This window comes from Triturus cristatus, chromosome 2_1 (genome assembly GCF_964204655.1).
Source record: "Triturus cristatus chromosome 2_1, aTriCri1.1, whole genome shotgun sequence".
NCBI classification, from domain to species: Eukaryota; Metazoa; Chordata; class Amphibia; order Caudata; family Salamandridae; genus Triturus; species Triturus cristatus.
Genome location: NC_140581.1, coordinates 16,167,955 through 16,189,572, shown reverse-complemented (window position 1 = coordinate 16,189,572; position 21,618 = coordinate 16,167,955). Strand labels below are relative to the sequence as shown.

Below are 21,618 nucleotides of genomic sequence, written 5' to 3'. Positions count from 1 at the left end.
ATGCTACTTACCAGTATGCATCTGTTCTTGGCATGTAGAGCTGCAGATTCACACACGCCCACCTGCCTCTCCGGCTACCTTTATCTGTTCCAGTTTATCTTATTTAGATTCAACACACATGGGCATCTATTTCGGTTTCTCACAAAACTCCATCATTTCCCTTCTTGGCGAAAAAACAATTTAACGATGGAGTCAATGCCCATGCGCACTATTGTCCAAAGGAGGAGCCACCTATCCCGTAACTTCCAAAGACTTTCCAGGACAACAACAAAGTGCAAGCATCCAAGCTCATCTATGCACAGTGTGTGAATCTGCAGCTCTACATGACAAGAACAGATGCATACTGGTAAGTAGCATTTTCCTTACCTCACATCGAAGAGTAGGAGAAATTCAAGCATTGACTTCAGAAGAATCATTCTTTCAACTACATAGACAAAGTGGTTTTAAGAGCTAATCCTAAATTCTTCCCTAAAGTGATATTGCATTTTCACATGGCGCAATCCATAGTTAACTGTATTCTTCCCTCAAGCTTAATCAGTAGCTGAAAGATTGTTACATTAGATGTCAAAAGAGCAGTAATGTTCTATAGATATAGAATACAATCTTTTCGTAAAAACACAACTGTTTGTGTCATTTACAAAACCACATAAGGGTAAAGCAATTTCTAAATCGGGTATTGCATGTTGGATAGTTAAATGTATCCAGACGTGTTATGCTAAAGCAAAGAGACCACTACCTATTCCACCAAGAGCCCATTCTACACGCAAAAACAGGGCTTCTTGGGTATTTATAGGAATTATTCCCATAGCTGATATATGTAAATCAGCTACATGGGCTACTCCACAAACATTTACAAAACATTATTGCGTAGATGTTATGGCAAGACAACAAGCAAATGTTGGTCAAGTAGCATTACGTACTTTTATTTCAAACAAATACACCAAGCACAAGTTAATCCCCGCTTACAGGGAGAACTGCTTTTTAGCCTATGCTAAGCATGTGCATCTACAGCCACACATACCGTCAAACGGTGAATGTTACTTACCCAGTAAGCATCGGTTTGTGGCATGTGGTGCTGTAGATTCACATGCGCCCACCCTCCTCCCAAGTGAATTGTGCTCTTTGCATTCATACACATATATCATACATTCACAACATGGTCATCTCTATAGCATACGCTATTGTTTCACTCCATCCTCACAATCTAACATTGGAGTTGATGACCATGTCAATACAAGCGAGAGGAGGAGTCACTATAACTTGTGACTCGAAGAACTTCTTCCAAGAAAAATAACTTGCACACTTCCGAGCCCAATGCTAGATGGCAGACTCGTGCTTAGCATGTGAATCTACAGCACAACCTGCCACAAACAGATGCTCACTAGGTAAGTCACATTCACTATATATAAAGGGGTGTGTGTGTTTATATGTATGTGTGTGTGTAGTTGTATATATGTGTGTGTGTGTATTTGTTTGTGTGCGTGTGTATTTGTATGTGTATGTGTATATATATATATATATATATGTATATGCGTGTGTATATATATTTATGTATGTGTGTATGTATATCTGATAGAGACATCTAGCCGCAGATTCCTTAACTTAGAATATCCGCAGGCATCAGACTGGATCCGGAAAATTCTTTGCTGCAACACCTCTGCGCGCTGGGGGACGGCGCCACACGACCCCGCCCTGACGTCGTCCACGTACATTATGTCAAAGAGGTCATATAAGTCCCTCCCGGCGCGCTGGCGTCAGTTTCCTTCTTTTCCACGTGCAACGCGGATCCGGAGTAAGTGGTTCCTCTGGCCTATTTTCAGGTCCCTTTTGACGCTTCACGTCTGGAACAGTGTGCGATGCCTTCGGGCTTTAAAACGTGTACCTCCTGTTTGCGGCAAATGTCCGCGACGGACCGACATCTTATCTGTATGTGGTGTTTGGGCGAACACCACGACTCTACGTATTGCGACGTCTGCCAACACCGCAAGCCGAAGTCCCGGCGGGAGCACCGGATGAAGCTCCTTTCGGCTCGCCTGTCCTGGTCGGAGTCTTCTTGTCCTCCGGCCTCCTCATCGCCAGCAGGCACCTCTGGTTTCCAATTGCGGCGTCTGTCGCCCTCTGGGGCCCGGAGACGTCGTTCGCCCCTTATGGGTAAGTCGTGGCGCATGTCGCAGAGGTCTTCGACCTCACTTCGATCTGTTGTCGGGGGCACTAGTTCCCGGAGCCCTCTGAACGTCCGCCCCGGGAGTCGCCCCTCCCCTATCCAGGCGAGGGGGTGACTCGGACCCAAATGGAGGCCTATTCCTTTGGCTCTGCAGGCCTCCCTTGGGTCCTCTCCTGTCCCTGGGGCGTCCTCGGGGCCTCCGCTACTTACAGGGTCCCCAACGGACTCGCTGGTGGTTTCGCCCCTGGCGCCAAATAAGCTCTTGCCCTCCAGGGACGAAGGAGATATGGTGTCGTCAGGGTGCGTCCCGGCTGGTTCCCCCATTACGACCCATAGCACCCCTGCCGCGCCGCATAGTCCCGTGGGGCTCCCTGTGGCGTCGCAGGTGGTTGCTGGTGCTCAAAGCCTTGCTTCGTGCACACCTCGGCCTTCCGGACAGGTGGCTGTCTGCCTGGAGCCAGGGTCAGCGCAGTTCCGACTCCGCTTCTTACTTCAGAGTCGGAGCCTGTTGTGGTTGAGGCTGAGTCAGCGCCAGTGCGGCGCCAGAGGCTTACCTCCCCGGCTCCGGCGGTTGAGGCTAAGTCGGCGTCGGGAGGCTTGCCTCCCCTTCTTCGGAAGCGTAGCTTGTCATGTTGGACGTGGAATCGGCGCCGGATGGGGCTGACTCGGTGCCGGATGGAGCAGAGCCTGCGCCTAACGAGGCAAGGTTGGCGCCGGCCAAAGTCGTTTTCGCGCAGCATCGACGCAGAGTTGTTGACTCTTCTCCTGAAGCTTCTGGAGAGAGTTTGTCGTTGCCGTCACGTCCGGCGACGCTGGATCTATCCTTGCCTGTGCCCCCCTTAGATTTTGTGGACCCGGCAGGATCCCCGCCTCTCAGGAGACCCATCAGGACCCACATTAGTCAATGGGGCTCCCTTCCTTTGGGCATTGGTCGCACCCTCAGTGTCTTGGAAGACTTACTTTACAGCCCTCACCTACAGATGAGTTGCTGTCCCCTCCTTGGAGGGCTACCGAGGCCGGTGCGACGTTTCTTAGAGTAGTCTCCTTGGTCACTCGTGTTCTAAACATGCAGCCCCCTTCCGTCCCCTTGCCTGTGGTCCCTCTGCTTAAGGTCCTTCACCATGGGGCGGGGAATGTGGAGCTGCTTCTGCCCTTTGAAGCTTCTCCTTTTGGGCACCTGTGCTCAGCCAGCTTCCGGTGATCCGGTGGCTCGTTCTGTCTTGCACCGCCACTGTCCTGCTCCACATGATCTAGTTTGCTTATTTGTTCACCCTGACGTGCAGGGGTTTGTTTTGCAAACTACCTTTCCTTCCTTGCCTCAGTTAATGCTTCCTCCCTCCCGGGAGTCCAGATGGCTTGAGTCGTGGGGTCGTAACATCTTCACCTCCACTAGTGCTGCTCTTCGTTCACTGAATACAGTGTGTGTGTCTTGGCTCGGGCTACCTCTGCCCTGTGGGACTCTGCAGAGTCTCTTCTTTCGGCCACCTCTGAAGGCGCTCTTGTTGTCCTCCTTCATTTTCTCCGGGATGGCCGTGACCTTGCTGAATTCACGATCCTCTCGGCCCTGGATACTGCCTATTCCTTAGGCCGAGCTATGGCTAGTTTGGTTGCCTTGCGGAGCCATGCTTGGTTGCGGGATAGCGTCTTCCCGGAGAATATCCGGGAGCGACTTGTTGATTTACCCTTTGACAGTGTTCTATTGTTTGATACCCACGCCGAATCGGCTGTTCAGTGCCTCCTTGCGGGCTTTCGCCCTCCCCCTTAAGCCTATATTTCCCAGGTCTTCTTTTCGCATGTTATGGGGTGATTACCCTTTCATTTAGCATCCTTTCGATGCATTATGCGTTTTGAGCTGGCAGTAAGCCTACTGTGGCAGTGTTCCACAGGTTGTTGTGTCGGGCCCTCTGACTGTGGTTTGCCCTAAGAGGTGTTCCCCGTTGTTTGGGATGTCCATACTCCAGGTGGGGTACTTGTATGCTATTATAAAAAACTCTGCTTTATGTCAGGTGGGCCTAGAGATCCTTTGGGCTGAATGCATCCCCTGGTGCTCTTATCTTGCCGTTGTACGGTGTTCGATGTTGTGACTTGGCGCTATCTTCTACACGTCATGGGTCGTCTTGCTTATATGCCTCGTTCCCCTCCTTGGAAGGTTTTCATGGTGTTTTTCACGCTTAGAATGCGGCTACCACCTGCCATTAATGCACTAGGTGTGCTCCTAGAACACCCATGTTGCATGGTTGTGGATCGTTTACCCTTCTTTGATAGAAGTATATATACACACACTCACACTCACACTCTCTCTGTCTCTCGCTCTCTCTCTCTGGTACTCTTCTTCCTACATCTCCGCCTCTCTTCGCTGTTACGAGGTCGGGTCCTATGTTTCCATGGGTCAGGCAGCTTTTCAGGGCTGCACTCGGGATTGCCCTTAGTCTACGCGGCAGGGTGTCTTTCAGTACACTTAAGTGCACTTTGTTGCTTTTCCTGCGTCTTCAGCAATAGGGTTCCTTTTGCGTCCCACTACCTGGGGTGGTTCCCCGGCTTTACACTGCTCCCTTTTTGGTGTTCAGATACTGAACGATCTCTCTTTCGGACGAGGGTTAATTTTTACTCCCAGTCGGAGGATGTGATCTAGAATTCAGAGATTCTTTCCTACATTTATACGCCTATTGGTACTCTCGTGCCTCTGCTGCCACTTCCTTCGGATGTGCCCCTTTCATTACGTATCACCCTCTACTATGTCACCGCTACCTGCGGGACAGCTCTTCTGATGTCAGTCGTCCTAGGGTCTGCACCCTGCATATCTGTATTTCGTGAGTTTGTTCTCACCTTAGTCTTCAAGCTGCCTGCTTGGGCAGTCCTATGCTTTTTTTTTTTTTTTAGCTACGCCACCTTGTTGTCTCTGCGGCTGTTGGCTCTGTGCATGTTTCAGTGGTGGCCCGCATCAGCGTGCTTCATATTGTTACTGCTCGCCCCTGTCCCCCCTTTGCTGCCTTGGGGTGCACTTGGCGTGTTTCTTGTTCCCGCCTGTCCTTCTAGGACATTGCTCAGTTTCTACCTCTCGCCCTTTAGTTCCTGGCTGTAGCTTCCCCGGCCTTACTTCCGTGGGCTACCCTGGTAGGCTCTGGTTGCATCTCTTCATACTTTTCCCCAACCTCTGCTTGGTGTCCACATAGCGCGCGATTAAGCTGAGCGTGTGTGAGAAAGTGCCATCTTTCTTGCATGGTATGCCCCCACGAATTGCTGAATGTACTTTGACTGAGTGTGCCCTGGACTCCTGCCAATCAGGCGCCCAGGGCCTATGTTCCTTCCCTAAAAAAAACTCAAACCCAAATTGTCAAACCCTGGCCACATGCCAGCCCCTGGTAAATGGTATCCTAGGTACCCAGGGCCTTGTGACCAGGGAAGGCCTCTAAGGGCTGCAGTACTTATTGTGCCACCCTTAGAGGCCCTGTATCCTAACACAAACACACTGCCCTTGCAGCCTGAGGGTCTGGGTACAAGACGAAACAGTCGACATGGCACACCTCCCTGTGTGCCATGCCCACAAACTACACTGCCTTGGCATACATCAGCCACCCCTCTAGCTGGGTGCCCTATGCCAGTGGTGTGGGCACAGGAGAATGAGCCCTGTGTCCCTACAGTACCCAGGTCCATTCCTGGTCACTGTAAGTGCAGTGCTGCCATTTAAGAGTATATGGTGCTTAGAGCTCGTCAAACACGAACTTCACAGCACCATAATGGTAACACTGAAGATTGAGAAGTTTGGTATCAAACTTCTCAGCACATTAAACCCGCACAGATGCCGGTGTGGGATTTAATGTACAAAGCACTACAGAGGGCATCTTAGAGATGCCCCCTGAAACCTAACCTACAATCCACGTCTGGTCTGGGAGGCTGCCACACAGCAGACATGTTGTTGGACCCCTGGGTAGGAGAGACCCTGCTCTCCTGAGCCTGCAACAATGCATATCCTGGGCGAGGTGCTAGGTCCCTTCCCCCAGGATGGACAGGGGGAAGTTTCAAAGGCATGCCGACTCTGTGAGCTTCCCCAGGCCACTTGCTGTACCCAGCAAACTGGCCCCCACCGGTTCTAACCCCCACTCTGGCAGGAAGAACTGGCCGGAAGCCCAAAATAAGGACAGGGGATGTGCCAGCCTGCCAACCCCACCCCTCACGTGGGGGAGGCGAGGTGAGGCACATCTCTGGGCACTCGCCATATTGAAGATGGTAGGCCCTGCCCAATCAGGACTAGGCTACTGCCCCCCTCCCACAGGAGAGTGGTAGGATAGGGGGTGTAACCACCCCAGGGCAGGGACCTATTGGTCCCTGCCCTTTACCTACCTGTAACGCCCCTAAATCTAGTATTTAGGGGCACCCTGAACCTTCCTTCCACAGATTCCGAAAAGCAAAGAAGAGCAAGAAGAAAGAAGACCTGCCGTGCAGCTGCGAAGAAGAGGAAGACACCAACTGCTTTGGCCCCAGCCCTACCGGCCTGTTGACCCTCGAACCTGCTCCTGCTAAATCCCGGCACCTCTTGTGGCCAGCAACCTCACAAACCCCGGAGGACCTGTCTACCTTGTGACTCTGAGCACCTGGGACTCCCATGAGCAGTGGCTCTGTTCAAAACCAGTTTCTAACCCCTGGCATCAGCCCGGAACCGCAAACTCTGCACACACTGCACCCGCCAAGCCTGGCCTGTGCCGGAGTGAACAAAGACCCCGAGGACGTCCCCCGGCGACTGTTACCCTGAATCCGGCACCCAACGACTCACCTCGACGCTCCTGATGACGCCTGCAGCCTCAGAACCAGGTCCCCCCCCAACCGTGATCAACAGAGGGTAAGATTTCCCGACACCAAAAGGCACCCCTGCACCCTTCGGCCCCCTGTGCCCAACTCCTGGGTACCTACCTATCCTCCAACTACCCAACTTATCTCTCGAGGTGGTGGTGGCACCTGAAGAATCTTCGTCCCCGAGCTTGCAGCCTTTGTTCATCCAGGAGCTTTCCCATTGAAATCCATTGAGCGCCCGAAGGCTCAAAAGCACCCTGCACCCAGCCGCCTGAGTGGCCCTGGCAGTGTAACCTCTACTCCTATCTACTTCCCCATTTGCCCTGAGCAAGTGACCAGGAGCCCAGCTCCCACAGCCGCGTGGCCTGCTAGTCAGCAGCCACCAACCGAGGCCCCCCTGCTTCCCCTAGGATAACATTGGGCCTAACTCACTCTGCACCCGGCTGCCCCTGTGCCACTGAGGGTGAACCAACTATACTTACCTGACCCTGGGAGACCCCTGAGTCTGTGCCCAGAACATTAACTCTGCCAGTCAAATACTTACCCAAAAGCCGATAACCCAATCTTCCTCCATAGGTTAACATTGACTGGTTTCTTCTGAAATTTCTTCTAAGTGTGGAGTTTCTAAAACTTAAAATATTCACCTAAAATCAACCGAGTAACAAACGAAAATACTCACCTGCTAGTTGGAGAGATCCCAGTGCTGGATCTTGGTGCCCAGCACTGACCCTGAAAAGTACTCACAACCGTACTTACCATTAACCCAATTTTCTTCCATAGGAAATCATTGACTGTTTTTCTGTGAAATTTCTTCTAAGTGACGATTTTTGCAAACTACAAATATTCTTTAAAAATCGTACCAACTGTGAAAACGTAATTGCTTACCTGTTTTAGATAGAGGTCCCAATACTGAGCCTAGGAGCCCAGTACTAGATTACAAAAGTAACGAGAACATACCCTACCTGTAACTTGAATTTTCTTCCGTAGGGTATCATTGACTGTTTTTCTATGAAATTTCTTCTAAGTGTCAACTTTTAAAATGGCAAAATCTTGCCTAAAAATCACAACAGTAACTAAGTCGACTTTACTCACTTGTTTCCAAGAACTGTCCCAGGACTGAATCTAGGATCCAGTCCTGGAGTTAGAAAAGTAATCCTGAAAGTAATCTATTGCAAATAACTTAAAGCTTCCAATGAGTTCAATGTATTATTGTGTTTGAAATTGTGTTGCCTATTTCAACAACCTGTAACTACTACCTACAAAAGTCAATTGCATATTGCAAAAGTATATAACTAAAGCATCTTATTCTGAGAAAGTATATTTTAATACCTATTGTTGGTTCTAAAATAAAACAAGCATATTTTTTTGATCTAAACCATTGGCCTAGAGTTCAGTTCTTGAGTGTGTGAGACCATTTGCTGACTGAGTGTGTACAACAAATGCTTTACACTGTCCTCTGATACTGCCTTACTGCTCGACCAAGCTACCACTTTAGAGAGTAAGGTTATATCCAGTGCTTAATTTGAGCCGGTGCTTTCCGGTGCTGAGCACCGGCACTTAATTGGTTTCCGGTCATCGGCACTGGCACCTTATTGTCAACACCATACTTAGGGCAGTCTGCCACAAGGTGGCGCTGCTTATGTAATTTAGAGATGAGCAGAACAACGGTTGTTTAGGAAAACAATGTACATTAAACAATTGCTAATGCCTGCCTCCCCAGCGATTCCTTTAGCTTTGGGGACCTGGAATAATCTGAACTGCCGCACTTGCAGGCGGGAGAGATAGTTAGTAGTTGTTTTGGCAGCGATGAGGAGGGCGATGGGGGGGTGCAGGCCGCAGTGGGTTCCTGGCCAGAGCCCTGGCACTTAATATTTTCCAAATGAAGCACTGGTTATATCTAACTTTAACCTCGGCCAAACCTCTGGGGACTGTGGACTCTTTGCACACTGTACCTATTTGGGAACAGTATATACAGAGCCACTTTCTCACAGGGTGGTCCTTCTTCCGCCTTCATTCGGGACTCTCTGTCTCTATTTGTCTGGAATATAGCTGGTGCCGTTTCTACATCTCATACTTATACGGGTATGGTGTAGCACCATTCTAGCATTTTTTGGGACTCCTTGCTTCCCGTTATCTTTTGCTCTTCCGACCTAATTAGGTTGCGGTCTGGTTATCCCGCCACAGCCTTCCCCATTGTCCGTCACTCTGTTGGCTGTGGTATCTATTCTAAGTTAAGGAATCTGCGGCTAGATGTCTCTATCAGATGTACGAGTTACTTACCTTCGGTAACAATGTATCTGGTAGAGACGTTGTCTATCCGCAGATTACTTAACGCCCACCCATCCTCCCCGTTCTGCGAGAACCTTACCAGGGCGCCTCCGCCTCTTGCCTACTTTCAGTTGCCATTGGCTTTCTTTCAAAGGTGCTCACATAGTTGCACCCCTTTCGGAATTACCATATGCAGCTGACTCCCTCCAAGGGGCCTTTTCATGTAGATGGTGCCTTTTCATTCACTGTCCTCAGGAGATGCTTCTTCTTCTCCTGCTGTCTTCCCTCCTTCCCACCTTCTCCATTGACTAGGGACTCTTGTCTCGTATATAGTCATCTTCTTTGAAGATCTCTTCAGCTCTATTTCACACTTCAATTATTATAAGGAAAGTGTCAGTCTTTTCATACCTTCTTGAAGTAAATTGCTGTTCTTTCTGTGCTCCTTCCTTGTTGGACACGGTTCTACATGGTAATAACAGTCTATTTTTGTCTGTTGAGATATTCTTCCCTTGTTGCTCGCACTTTGGGAAGGGTCTACACTTCGATTTGCGGGGTTCTTTCTCACAGCTTTGTTCCACTTTTGCTTTTTCAATTATATGTAGACAGTGTCTGATACGGTCTTTTATGATGGTGTTTAGCACCATCCGCCTTTTTTTTTTTTGCGAATTTTTCATCCTTTGCACACGGTTTCCATACATTCACAGTTTTGTTGGTGGCTCCCCATTGTGCTGCGGAAAAGTTTCCCCGAAGAAAACTGACGTCAGTGTGCCGGGAGGGACTTATATGACCTCGCTGATGTCCCTTACGTGGACGACGTCCGGGCAGGGTCGTGTGGCACTGTCCCCCGGCGCGCAGAGGTGCTGCTGCAAAGAAGTTTCCGGATCCAGTCTGACTGGGGATATTTTAAGTTAAGGAGTCTGCGGCTAGACAACGTCTCTACCAGATACATCGTTACCGAAGGTAAGTAACTCGTACGGAAGTTTTTTCTAAAGGTTCTCTAATCCTCCCCTAGGTTGTCTGTCATCTCCCATTCCCTTACTCACGCAATGTTTGAGAGTAGGCCTGGTCGCAGTTCGCAGAGTTCTGCTACGAGCAACTACGTGCAGTGACAAAAAAAATCTGCCAAGCTACTGGGATTTCCGTGAGCGCCAGAATGCGTTACCTCGCACTGATGTTTAGCAGCGGGTGTTTGTCTCGCACTGTAAAATCAGTGCGAATGGCATTACGCCCAGCGCAAGAGGGCGAGGCTTCTTTCTGCCGCTTGAGTAAAAGTTCTACTCGAGCGGCAGCTTCCTGAACGCAAATGGAAGGTTTCTCGACGCGAGTGGTAGGGACCGTCTGCGACCACCTCCGCGTTGAGAAATCCTACTGGGTTACGGTCTGGCATTGGATTTTCCTCACTACGCGGAGCGTAGTTTTTCAGAACTCCACAAGCGCCGCGAATCATGAAAAACTCCTAATTGTGAGTCTTTTAAGTGGACTGTTTCTATTCCAATATTTCTTTCTTGCAGACTGTACGCGAGATGCTAGAAAACCCCACAGAAGCCGTCTGTGACCTTTCCTACTTTGACTGCCTGGATAGTGTGATGGAGAACTCCAAGGTGAGCCCAGGAAATCTTCGGTTCAGTCCAACTGATAGTTTCTCATGGCTGCCTGCAGCTTGCGGGGGACAACTGTCATCCTGTTTTGCTTGTGGTTTATCCGACCGTTTACCTTCTCTTTTGTCCTTTCCTTCTTAGGCGCTGGGATGCCTCCTGGTAGCCATGCGCTATATAAGAACATCTTCATTCATTCATTCATTCATAAATACTAAATATTTTTGTGATGTCCTTAACTTAACACTTTGTTAATAACATTTTATACACCCTCTGATCTGTCTTGTTTGTGTAGATTTTCTGAAACTCTGAGAAATCAAAATGGAGAGAGATTTCTTTGTATTGTTTTATTGATCTTTAGTTTCTCTTACAGGTGTAGATGTCTATTGTTTGTGTTTTTGTTCATAGATCTACAGTTTATAATAATTTATTTTTAATATGTATGCAAAACATTTTATGGCGGTCTGTAACACCTTTCTCTTGCAGGTTCTGGGGGAGTCCATGGCAGGCATTTCTCAGAATGCCAAGAACAGTAACTTGCCTGAGTTTGGGGACTCGGTCGGCACTGCATCGAAGGCTCTATGTGGCCTCACAGAAGCTGCTGCACAGGTAACTCCTTGCACAAGCATGTAGGGTGAAGGGGTAAAATCCAAAGCTTTGCTGTACTACTGTCCACAGGAAGATGTCTGATGGAAGCCTAATATTTACTGATTCAGTGACTCTCTATCATTCAATAATCCATCTTCAATGTCAGCCCAGTTACAAATTGCTTTGCGGTGGGCTCCCATCTTATGATTTACCAAATTAAAGACTCTTGACTTGTATTCAGGGCGGGCCTTTTGCATGTGAGGATGGGTGTTTTTCAAAAGCTGAGCGTGTCGTCCATTTCCTATATAGAATTTCTTCTGGAGTGTTGAGTTTTCAGGTAGCAGTGAGCCCAGCTAAGATTGTTTTCCTCGTGTTTGAGGTGTGAAGTCGAAAACTCTCTTGACGTGCGAGGTTATCAGTTGGCTTTTTTCAGTAATTAGTGGCCCAAGCCGCACTTCTAGTCTGAGAGGTTGTATCTAGAGGAGAGCTTCTATAATAACATGCCAGGTACACATTTCTCCACTTTAAAGTTTCCGAGGTCCCAGTTGTCCTATCTAACAGATTGTCTGCAGTTGCAGTTCTCCAAAGCACGATGTTTGTGGCAGCATTTCACTACAGCACAGCTGCCTACAGTTGCACTTCTTCTCTGTAGCAGTGTGCTGATGTCCACCTTGTTTGCTGCACCCATATCTGGGGCAAGCCTCTCCTGCATAGCGCAGTATCCCTGGATTGACACTTTGGATACCTTTTTGAGTGCTATTGTAGAGCAAAGCCACTGTCACTCTTCCTGTCAGGGTCACTCTTCAGCACAAGGTCGCGCGTCTCTTTTATAGTGCAGTGTGTTGGCTTGAGCTTTTTATGGGAATCATTGAATAGTCTGAGTCCGTCTTGGGTGCTTCATGTGGATAGAGATGTGTTGGCTTCTGAAGAGCCGTGTCAACAATGGAGTGGTGGGGATGCAGGCGACTGCTCACATACTGCAGTGTCCTGCATCACATGTCTTCACTAAAGTGCCACATCCTTGGCATCCAGGTGTGGGCTTCTGTAGACTTGTGTCCTTTGAAGAGAATGGTGTCAAAGTCGGGGTCTCTTTAGGCCGCTGTCCCTTCTGTCGAGTCTCATGATACTATTTCAAATGAGTTGTTGTGCAGGTGATGCTGACTTGCAGTCAGCCTTCCTTGCTAGGGCTTTGAGTCTGGGTTGATTGCAGTCCGTGTAAATACTTCTGAGTGAGAATTACAAACAGGATCTACAAAAACCAAAAAGTATTGAGCAAGGAGCCTTGAAATTATTGCCTTTATCCAGTCTGCTGTGTTCTGAGCTCGAGTTCAAATGCCGTCTGTCTATCCGTCGCCCGAACGGATAGACAGACGGCATTTGAACTGGATATGAAGGCAATAATGCTTTAAACTTTGATTATCCGGACGCTACGGGGAATCCCAGCGTATGTTTACAATGAAATATATAAAAAGATCGCTTCGGCTATCTTTGAAAGATATACCCAACCCTGAGGAAGTCCATGTTGGACAAAACGTGTTGGCAGGGCTGATGTATGCTTATCGCATGAGACTACAAATAAAGAATAATTGGAATAAGAAACTTCAAGACTCAATGCTCAATACCTTTTGGATTTTGTGGATCGTGATGAATTGTTTGTAATTCACAAAGGAATTGTGTATAATTGTATGCTCCTTTTCATTGCTTGACTATTTGTAGAGAAATGCGTTCTCTTTTATTTGTGACTTCTAAGCGGTGGGGTCACAGAAAGTTGAGCACTACAAAGCAATACATAGATTGAGAATCATTATACTTGTTCAGCCTACATTTGCCTACACTGCTGTCCACACAACTCTAATCCTTCTGAGTGAGACTAGAGACCTTCTTATGAGGTCAGAGCTTTCAAGTTTCAATTCTGAGCATGGCTTGCAGTCATGGAGAGCTTGCTGTGATAGGAGTGTAATTCCGAGGCACCGGGACTCTGCCAAGCAGCCTCCGCTGCTGCCGTGAGGGGAACGGCCCAACTACAACACCCAGCAACCCTTGCGCCCTCGACGCTGCTAACGCGCCTGGAGGCGCGATAAAACCATCGCTGCACTCCCGCAGCGTGGGACGCGCGTGGGCGTGCCCGGGCCAAGGGCAGGCCCGTCCATGGCAGGGCATGGCCCCCCCTTACATTTGCTGTGCTCGGCTGGGGAGCTGCTATTGACAACTCGAGAGACTATCACGAACCCCCAAGGTACTGTTTACAGCCTTTTGACTTTGAACAATTAAACAATTGACGAAATTGTCTGTTTGAAATAGCCGGTCTTAATTTCTATCGAGCAATATTTACTCTTTGTGGCTGTCATATTAGAGATAGTGCTTCCAATGTAACACCATATTGAGACGAAGTTGTAGTTCTCTTGCTGGGTGTACTCTCCATCTGTAGGGGTCCTATTGCATGACCCGTAACAAACAGCTATGGGGAAAAGAAAGTTACCAGGTGGAAGTGGGGACGGGGGGGAAACTGGAGGAAATGTATCCCATCGGGGTAAAAAGGCAAGGAAGCTCCAATTGCACGCTGGCAGTAATTGTGTTCTAGATCGGATTGATGGAGAGTGTGAGGGCATTCTGGAGTCTGCGACCATTACACAACCCACTTTTGGTGCTTCTCCCACCAGCCTGCCCCCACATACAAATCCTACTACACCCACCATCCCTGCAATGTTCCACAAAACCCTTAAAAAGATAGTGTCTAATAATAATGACGATGGAGAAGGGACCAAGGGAGGCACAGATAATACAGATCTGAAAGAGACACTTTAGTGATAGATTCCTTACCTTAGAATATCCCCAGGTGTCAGACTGGATCGGTAAAGTTTTGCTAGCAGTACCCCTGCGCGTCAGTAGGTGGCGCTGTGTGGCTCCGCATCTGTCGCTGGCGTCGTAAGTGCCGAGAAGATGTCACAGAGACTATTTAGGCACCATCCACGTGCGCTGACGTCAGTTCTTTCTTTTTCCGCGCCAGAAAAGTGCAGATCCGGTTAGAGCACTTACCTTAGTCACTTTTTGACTACACTTTTGAGACTTTTGTCTCCCTTTTTCTCCTGGTGCACGTAGGGATGCCTGGATTTAAGTCTTGTGGGGCTTGCCATCGCAATATGTCGGTGGCGGACCCCCACGATGTTTGCCTCTATTGCCTGGAGACCGACCACGACTCCCGGTCCTGCCGGGACTGTCGGGCCATGGCCCGAAGGCCTTGCGGGAGTGGCGCCAGAAGCAGCTGGAGGTCCGGCACTCGTCCCAACGCCGTTCCAGGGACCAATCCCGGGAACGCTTGCGGGGCCGCAGTCGTCTCTCCTTGGGCTCCAAGTCTTCGCCCTCGGATTCCGGTAAGCGCCGACATAAAAAGAAGTCGAAGAAGCGCGTTTGCTCTCTGGCGTCTCCCCGTCGGTCCTCGGATGCGGACGAGGGGGACAGGGGTTCTGCCCCTACGGCTCCTTTGGAGCCTGGGAGTCCCGCGGCCTACCCGCCTTACCCGGGTCAGTCAGCGACTCCCGAACAGGTGCAAGAATTACTTGCCACTATGGACCGCCTTTTTACGCCTCGGGCTCCCGCCGGCGCGCCTTCGGGCCCTGCAGTCCCGTGTCCAGATCCTGTTGGGCCCTCGGCGGATCCAGCTTCGGCACCACAGGATACTGCGCTGTTGGCTCGGGCGCCGTGAGGTCCAGCGCTAGAGGCCCCAACGCCAACCTCGGCTCCGCCTCCACAGTGGGTGACGTTTTTCCCGCCCTTGCCCGAGTTCCAGGACCATTTCGTTCCTAGCTGGGATCTGCATTGGGATGCGGCGCCGGCTCAACCCCGGCCGGCGCCGTATATTCATTCTCCGCCTCCAGCTCTGCCGCTGCGGTCTGTTCCCCCTGCAACAGAGGTGGAGGATGACTGGGAGGGGTCTAAGGACCCTCTTGCCCGTCAGTGTGACTCCAAGCAGGACTGGCTGGACGACTTGGAGGACGCCGGCGATGTCTCTTCTGACCTGGGGTTTGCCTCTCCCCCGCCTACCACAGAGGAGGGCGCCTCCTACACAATGGTGCTCCGTCGGGCAGCTGAGGTCCTCAACCTCGATCTTCCTACGGTGGCCCTCAAGACTAATCTCCTCACTGAGGTTCTCCAGACGGCGTCCACTTCGTCAGAGCCCCTGCTTCCCTTTAACGACGCCCTCACTGACGTCTTGTTGGGCACTTGGTCGAGGCCGGCCACAGGGGCCCCCGTGTTTAAGAATGTCGCCAGGCGTCACCACCTGGCACCTGGTGACCCCACGTTTCTGACCACTCATCCTACGCCCGAGAGCCTGGTCATCCAGGCCTCGACGTCGCAGAGTGCCTTTCCCACGGCTCTGCTGGATAAGGACTCTAAGAAGCTGGAACAGTTTGGAAAGCTTTGTTCTCTTCGGCCAGCTTGGGGCTGCGGTCGGTGAACACTGCCTGCTTATTAGGCCGCTATTCCCTCGCGGTGTGGGATACGGTTGCTCAGGTGTTGCCTCAGTGTCCTGAGGAGGTTCATGCTGTGCTGTCCCAAGCAGTTGCTGAGGGTAAGGATGCAGCTAAGTTCGCCATTCGGTGTGGTTTGGACACCGCTGACTCACTGGGCAGGACGATTTCTACGACTGTGGCGCTTTGTCGCCACGCCTGGCTGAGATCCACCGGGTTCTCGCCTGATGTCCAGTGCTCGCTCATAGACATGCCCTTTGATGGCACTCGCCTGTTTGGCGATAAGGCCGACAGTGCCCTGGAGCGTTTCAAGGACTTGCTGGCCACGGCCAAGTCCTTGGGTCTTTCCGCAAAAAGCCCGACCACTCCTGGGTTTCGTTCCTTTCGTGGTCATGGCAGAGGTGCCCAGGCACGTTCCTTCAGCAAGCCTGTGCAGACCCAGCCTCAGCGCGACCACGGCTTCTGCAGGGGCGGGTCTGGGAATCAGCATGGGGGACAGTCCACCTCTGCCCCCGCTGCTTCTACCTCCAAACCTTCCTAATCCGAGTTTTGTGGAGCACCTCACGCCGGTGGGTGGCAGAATCCGCCACCATCTCCCCCACCAGTGCGATATCACATTGGACAAGTGGGTGTTGGGAGATCATCTGCAGGGGTTACTCCCTTCCCTTTCAGTCCTCCCCTCCAGCCATGCCACCTCAGTGCCACCGCATGTCGGGGATCACTTGGTACATCTCCAGCAGGACGTCACGGCACTCTTGGCCGAGGGGGCCATCGAGTGCGTTCCAGGGCCGTAAGTAGGGAGTGGTTGTTGTTCCCACTACTTTCTGATCCCGAAGGACAAAGGGGGCCTGCGCCCCATCTTGGACCTCCGGAAAGTCAATCGTTTCCTCAGGAAGGTGAAGTTCAAGATGCTGCCTCTGGCTCAGGTCTTGGCTGCCCTCGACCCTGGAGACTGGATGGTAGCGTTGGACTTGCAGGACGCATATTTTCACATCCCCGTCCTACCGGCGTTACCTGTGGTTCACGGTAGGCCAGAAGCATTTTCAGTTTGCCGTTCTCCCCTTCCGCCTTACCAGCGCCCCTCGGGTGTTCACGAAGGTGATGGCGGTGGTCGCAGCTCACCTGCACAGGTCGGGGGTGGCAGTCTTCCCTTACCTCAACGACTGGTTGTTGAAGGCGGGCTCGCCCCAGGCAGTCATCAACCACCTTCAGACTACGGCCGACCTCCTGCATTTGCTGGGGTTCTCCATCAATGTACCAAAGTCGCACCCGAGTATCTCTCAGAAGCTCCCTTTCATCGGAGCGGTTCTGGATTCGACGCTGTTTCGGGTTTATCCTCCCGAGTAGCGAGTCCGGGATATTCAGGCTCCGATTCCGATCTTTCAGCCTCTGTCCCGGGTTTTCAGTCAGGATGACCCTCCGGCTCCTGGGCCTGATGGCCACCTGCATCCTGCTAGTGCAACATGCCAGATGGCATATGCAGGCTCTGCAGTGAGACCTGAAGTTCCAGTGGGCGCAGCATCAGGGCAACCAGTCCGATCATGTCCAGATCTCGGAGGGTACTGCACGACAATTGCAGTTGTGGCTCACGAATCGCGATTGGGCCAGTGGCAGATTCCTCTCCCTTCCCCAACCAGAGCACACCGTGGTGACGGATGCGTCCCTCCTGGGATGGAGAGGCCACTTGGGAGAGGCGGAGATCAGAGGACTCTGGTCTTCGGCGAAGTCCCGGCTCCATATCAACCTTTTGGGGCTTCAGGCAATCTGTCTTGCACTGAAGGCATTCCTTATCTCTGTCCAGGGAAGTGTGGTGCAGGTGTTCACGGACAACACCACCGTCATGTGGTATTGCAACAAACAGGGCGGGGTGGTGTGAGAAAGTGCCATCTTTCTTGCATGGTATGCCCGCACTTTTTGCTGAATTGCTGATGTACTTTGACTGAGTGTGCCCTGGGCTCCTGCCAATCAGGTGCCCAGGGCCTGTGTTTCTTCCCTAAAACTGCATTGAAGCCTAAACCCAATTGGCATCTCTGGCCACATGTCAGCCCCTGGTAAATGGTACCCTAGGTACCCAGGCCTTGTGACCAGAGAAGGCCCCTAAGGGCTGCAGCACTTATTGTGCCACCCTTAGAGGCCCTGTACCCTGACACACACACACTGCCTTTGCAGGCTGAGTGTCTTGGTGCAGAACAAAACAGAGAGTCGGCATGGCACACATCCCTGTGTGCCATGCCCACAAACACACTGCCCTGGCATACCTCAGTCATCCCTCTAGCTGGGTGCCCTATGCCAGTGGTGTGGGTACAGGTGCATGAGCCCTGCACCCCTACAGTACCCAGGTCCATTCCTGGGCACTGTAAGTGCAGTGCTGCCATTGAGTATATGGTGCTGGGAGTTTGTCATTACGAACTTAACAGCACCATAATGGCTACACTGAAGACTGGGAAGTTTGGTATCAAACTTCTCAGCACATTAAACCCACACTGATGCCAGTGTGGGATTTAATGTAAAATGCACAACAGAGGGCTTCTTAGAGATGCCCCCTGAACCTAACCAACAACCAGCGTCCTGACTGAGAGGCTGCCTAGGCTGCCACCCAGCAGACATGTTGCTGGACCCCTGGGTAGAGAGCCATCCGCTCTCGTGGGTCTGCAACAATGCACATCCTGGGTGAGGTTCTAGGTCTCCTCCCCCAGGATGGGCAGGGGAAGCTTCAAAGGCATGCCGCCTTTGTGAGCTTCTCCAGGCCACTTTCTGTACTCAGCAACTGGCCCCCACCGGTTCTGACCCCCACTCTGGCGGGAAGATTGGCGGGAAAACCAATGTGAGGAAAGGGGCGGGGGACGCGGTGAAGCACAACTCCGGGCTCTCGCCATCTGGAGGATGGGGAGCCCTGCCCAATCACGATTAGGCTCCTGCCCCCCTCCCACTGGAGAGTGGCAGGATAGGGGTTGTACCCACCCCCGGGTGGGGACCCATTGGTCCCTGACCTTTCCCTACCCGTAACGCCCCTGAATTTAGTATTTTGTGGCACCCTGAACCTTCCTTCCTCAGATGCTGACTCAGAAACTACCAAGAACAAAGAAGACCTGCCATGCAGCTGCTAACAAGAGGACGACACCAACTGACTTGGCCCCAGCCCTACAGACCTGTCGACCCTCGAACCTGCTCCTGCTAATTCCCAGTGACTCCAGTGGTCAGCAACCTCGAAAACCCCGGAGGACCTGAACACCTTGCTCTTCTAAAAGACTGGGACTCCCACGAGCAGTGGTTCTGCTCAAACAAGCAACAACCCCTGGTGCCAAGCCAGGAACCGTGAATCCAGCACCCTCTGCACCCACAGAGCCCGGCCTGTGCTGAGTGAACAAAGCCCACGCGGACGTCCCCCCGGCGACTGTCACCAAGAATCCAGCACCCAAGGACCCACCTCAACGCTCCTGACGACGCCTGCAGCCTCACAACCAGGGACCACCCCAACTGCGACCAGCTGAGGGTAAGATTTCCCGACGCCAAAAGACACCCCTGCACCCGGCGCCCTGCTGCTCCCTGTGCCCAACTCCTGGGTGCCTACCTAACTTACAGCTCCCCAACTTACTTCTCGAACTGGTGGTCGCACCTGAAGAATCTCCGTCCCCGAGCTTGCAGCCTTTTGTTAGTCTTGCAGCTTTCTTATCGAATAACATTGAGCGCCCGACGGATCAAAAGCACTCTGCACCCAGCCGCCCGAGTGCCCCTTGAAGTGCAGCATCTATCCTATTCTACTTCCCCACTTGCCCTGTGTAAGTGACCAGGAGCTCAGCTCCCACAGCCGCGTGGCCTGCCTGCTAGCAATCGCCAACCAAAGGCCCCCTGCCCGCCATAGGCTAACATCGGGCCTAACTCTCTCTGCACCCTGCTGCTCCAGTGCCGCTAAGGGTGTAACAACTGTACCTACCTCACCCTGGGAGACCAATGAGTCGATGCCCAGAAACTTAACTCTGCCAGTCGAGTACTTTCCTGAAAGCCGATAACTCACTTTTTCTCCATAGGGTAACATTGACTGGTTTAACTTGGAAATTCTTCTATGTGTGGAGTTTCTAAACTTTAAAATATTCACCTAAAATCACCCGATCAGCGAAAACAAAATTACTCACCTGTTATCAGGAGAGACCCCAGTGCTAGATCTTTGTGCCCAGCACTGACCCTACAAAGCAATTACAACTGTGATTTTCCGATAACCAAACTTTCCTCCTTAGGATAACATTGCCTGTTTTTTGCCAAAAATTCTCCTAAGTGTCGATTTTTGAAACCTACAAATATTCCTTAAAAATCGCATGTGTAACAAAAACGATTTCTTTCAACTGTTTACAGGAGATGCACCAGGGCTGAATCCAGGATCCAGCCCTGAGTAAGAAAAACCTATGCAAAGTAATTTATATTGTGTTTACTTTAAAATTCCCATTGAGTTCAATGTTATAATTGTGTTTAACTTGTGTTGCCTATTGCAACAACTGTAACTATTGCATTTAAATGTCTATTGCTTATTGAAAGTATCTAACTAAAGCATCTCATTCTTGATACCTACTTGTTTTATTTTAGAACCACAACTATATATGTTTACATACAAAACAATTGGCCTACAGTTCAGTTCTTGAGTGTGTGAGACCATTTGTACAACAAATGCTTTACACTGTCCTCTGATACTGCCTTACTGCCTTACTGCTCGACCAAGCTACCACTTTAGAGAGTAAGGTTATATCTAACTTTAACCTCTGCCAAACCTCTGGGGACTGTGGACTCTGTGCACACTGAACCTTACTTTGGTGCAGAATATACAGAGCCACTTTCTTACAGGTGGGGTCCTGGACCCTATGTCAGGAGGCTCTGCGCCTCTGGACATGGCTGGAACGTCAAGGCATTATCTTGGTGGTTCAACACCTGGCAGGTTCTCTGAACGCCAGGGCGGACAAACTCAGCCGCCGGTGCTTGATGGGTCACGAATGGCGTCTGAACTCGGATGTGGTGCAAGGTCTCTTTCACCAGTGGGGAAAGCCTCGGTTAGATCTATTCGCCACTCAAGAGACCACGTAATGTCATCAGTTCTGCACGTTGGAATTTCCAAGGCTGCACTCGCTAGGCAACGCTTTTCGTCACGAGTGGAGTTGCGGTCTGTTGTACGCCTTTCCGCCTATACCACTTCTGCCCAGAGGGCTGAAGAAGATTCGGCGCGAACGGGCCCAAGTCATCCTTGTGGCTTTGGATTGGGCACAAAGATACTGGTATCCCGAGCTACTCAGCATGGCGATCGATCCCCCAATCCGACTGCCTCTTCAGGAGGACCCTCTGTCGCAGCAGCAGGGGACGGCCCTCCATCTGAACCTGTCCAGCCTCCACCTCCATGCTTGGAGATTGAGCAGCAACAGTTGACAGCTTTTGATCTTCCCCCCGAAGTCTGTGATGTTATTCTGGCAGCCAGGCGTCCCTCCACTAAAACGGTATACGCCTGCAGGTGGAACAAGTTTGTGGCAGCGAAGGCTGTGGATCCCCTTTCTGCCCCTGTTTCCGAAGTCCTTCTGTTCCTACTTTCTTTGGCACAGCAGGGCTCTGCTCTGGGCACTATCCAAGGTGATCTTTCGGCTTTCGGCTATCTCTGCCTTTTTACGGCTTCCAGATCAGCCTTCTCTTTTTAAGTCCCCGGTTGTTTACTGTTTCCTAAAAGGCATTACATACACGTTTCCTCCTGTGCTGTTCATAATGCCTCAATGGG

General features: G+C 51.0%; 1 protein-coding gene across 7 annotated transcripts in view; it reads left to right on the top strand.

Moving 5' to 3' along the window:
• Positions 1-21,618, top strand: part of TLN1 (talin 1) — an 880,838-nt gene that overhangs the window by 542,724 nt on the left and 316,496 nt on the right. For all 7 annotated transcript variants that reach the window (XM_085627686.1, XM_085627681.1, XM_085627685.1 and 4 more), the window contains 2 exons: positions 10,732-10,821; positions 11,302-11,424. In XM_085627686.1, the coding sequence (XP_085483812.1) occupies positions 10,732-10,821; positions 11,302-11,424 (213 nt within the window). The remainder of the gene's footprint in view (positions 1-10,731; positions 10,822-11,301; positions 11,425-21,618) is intronic.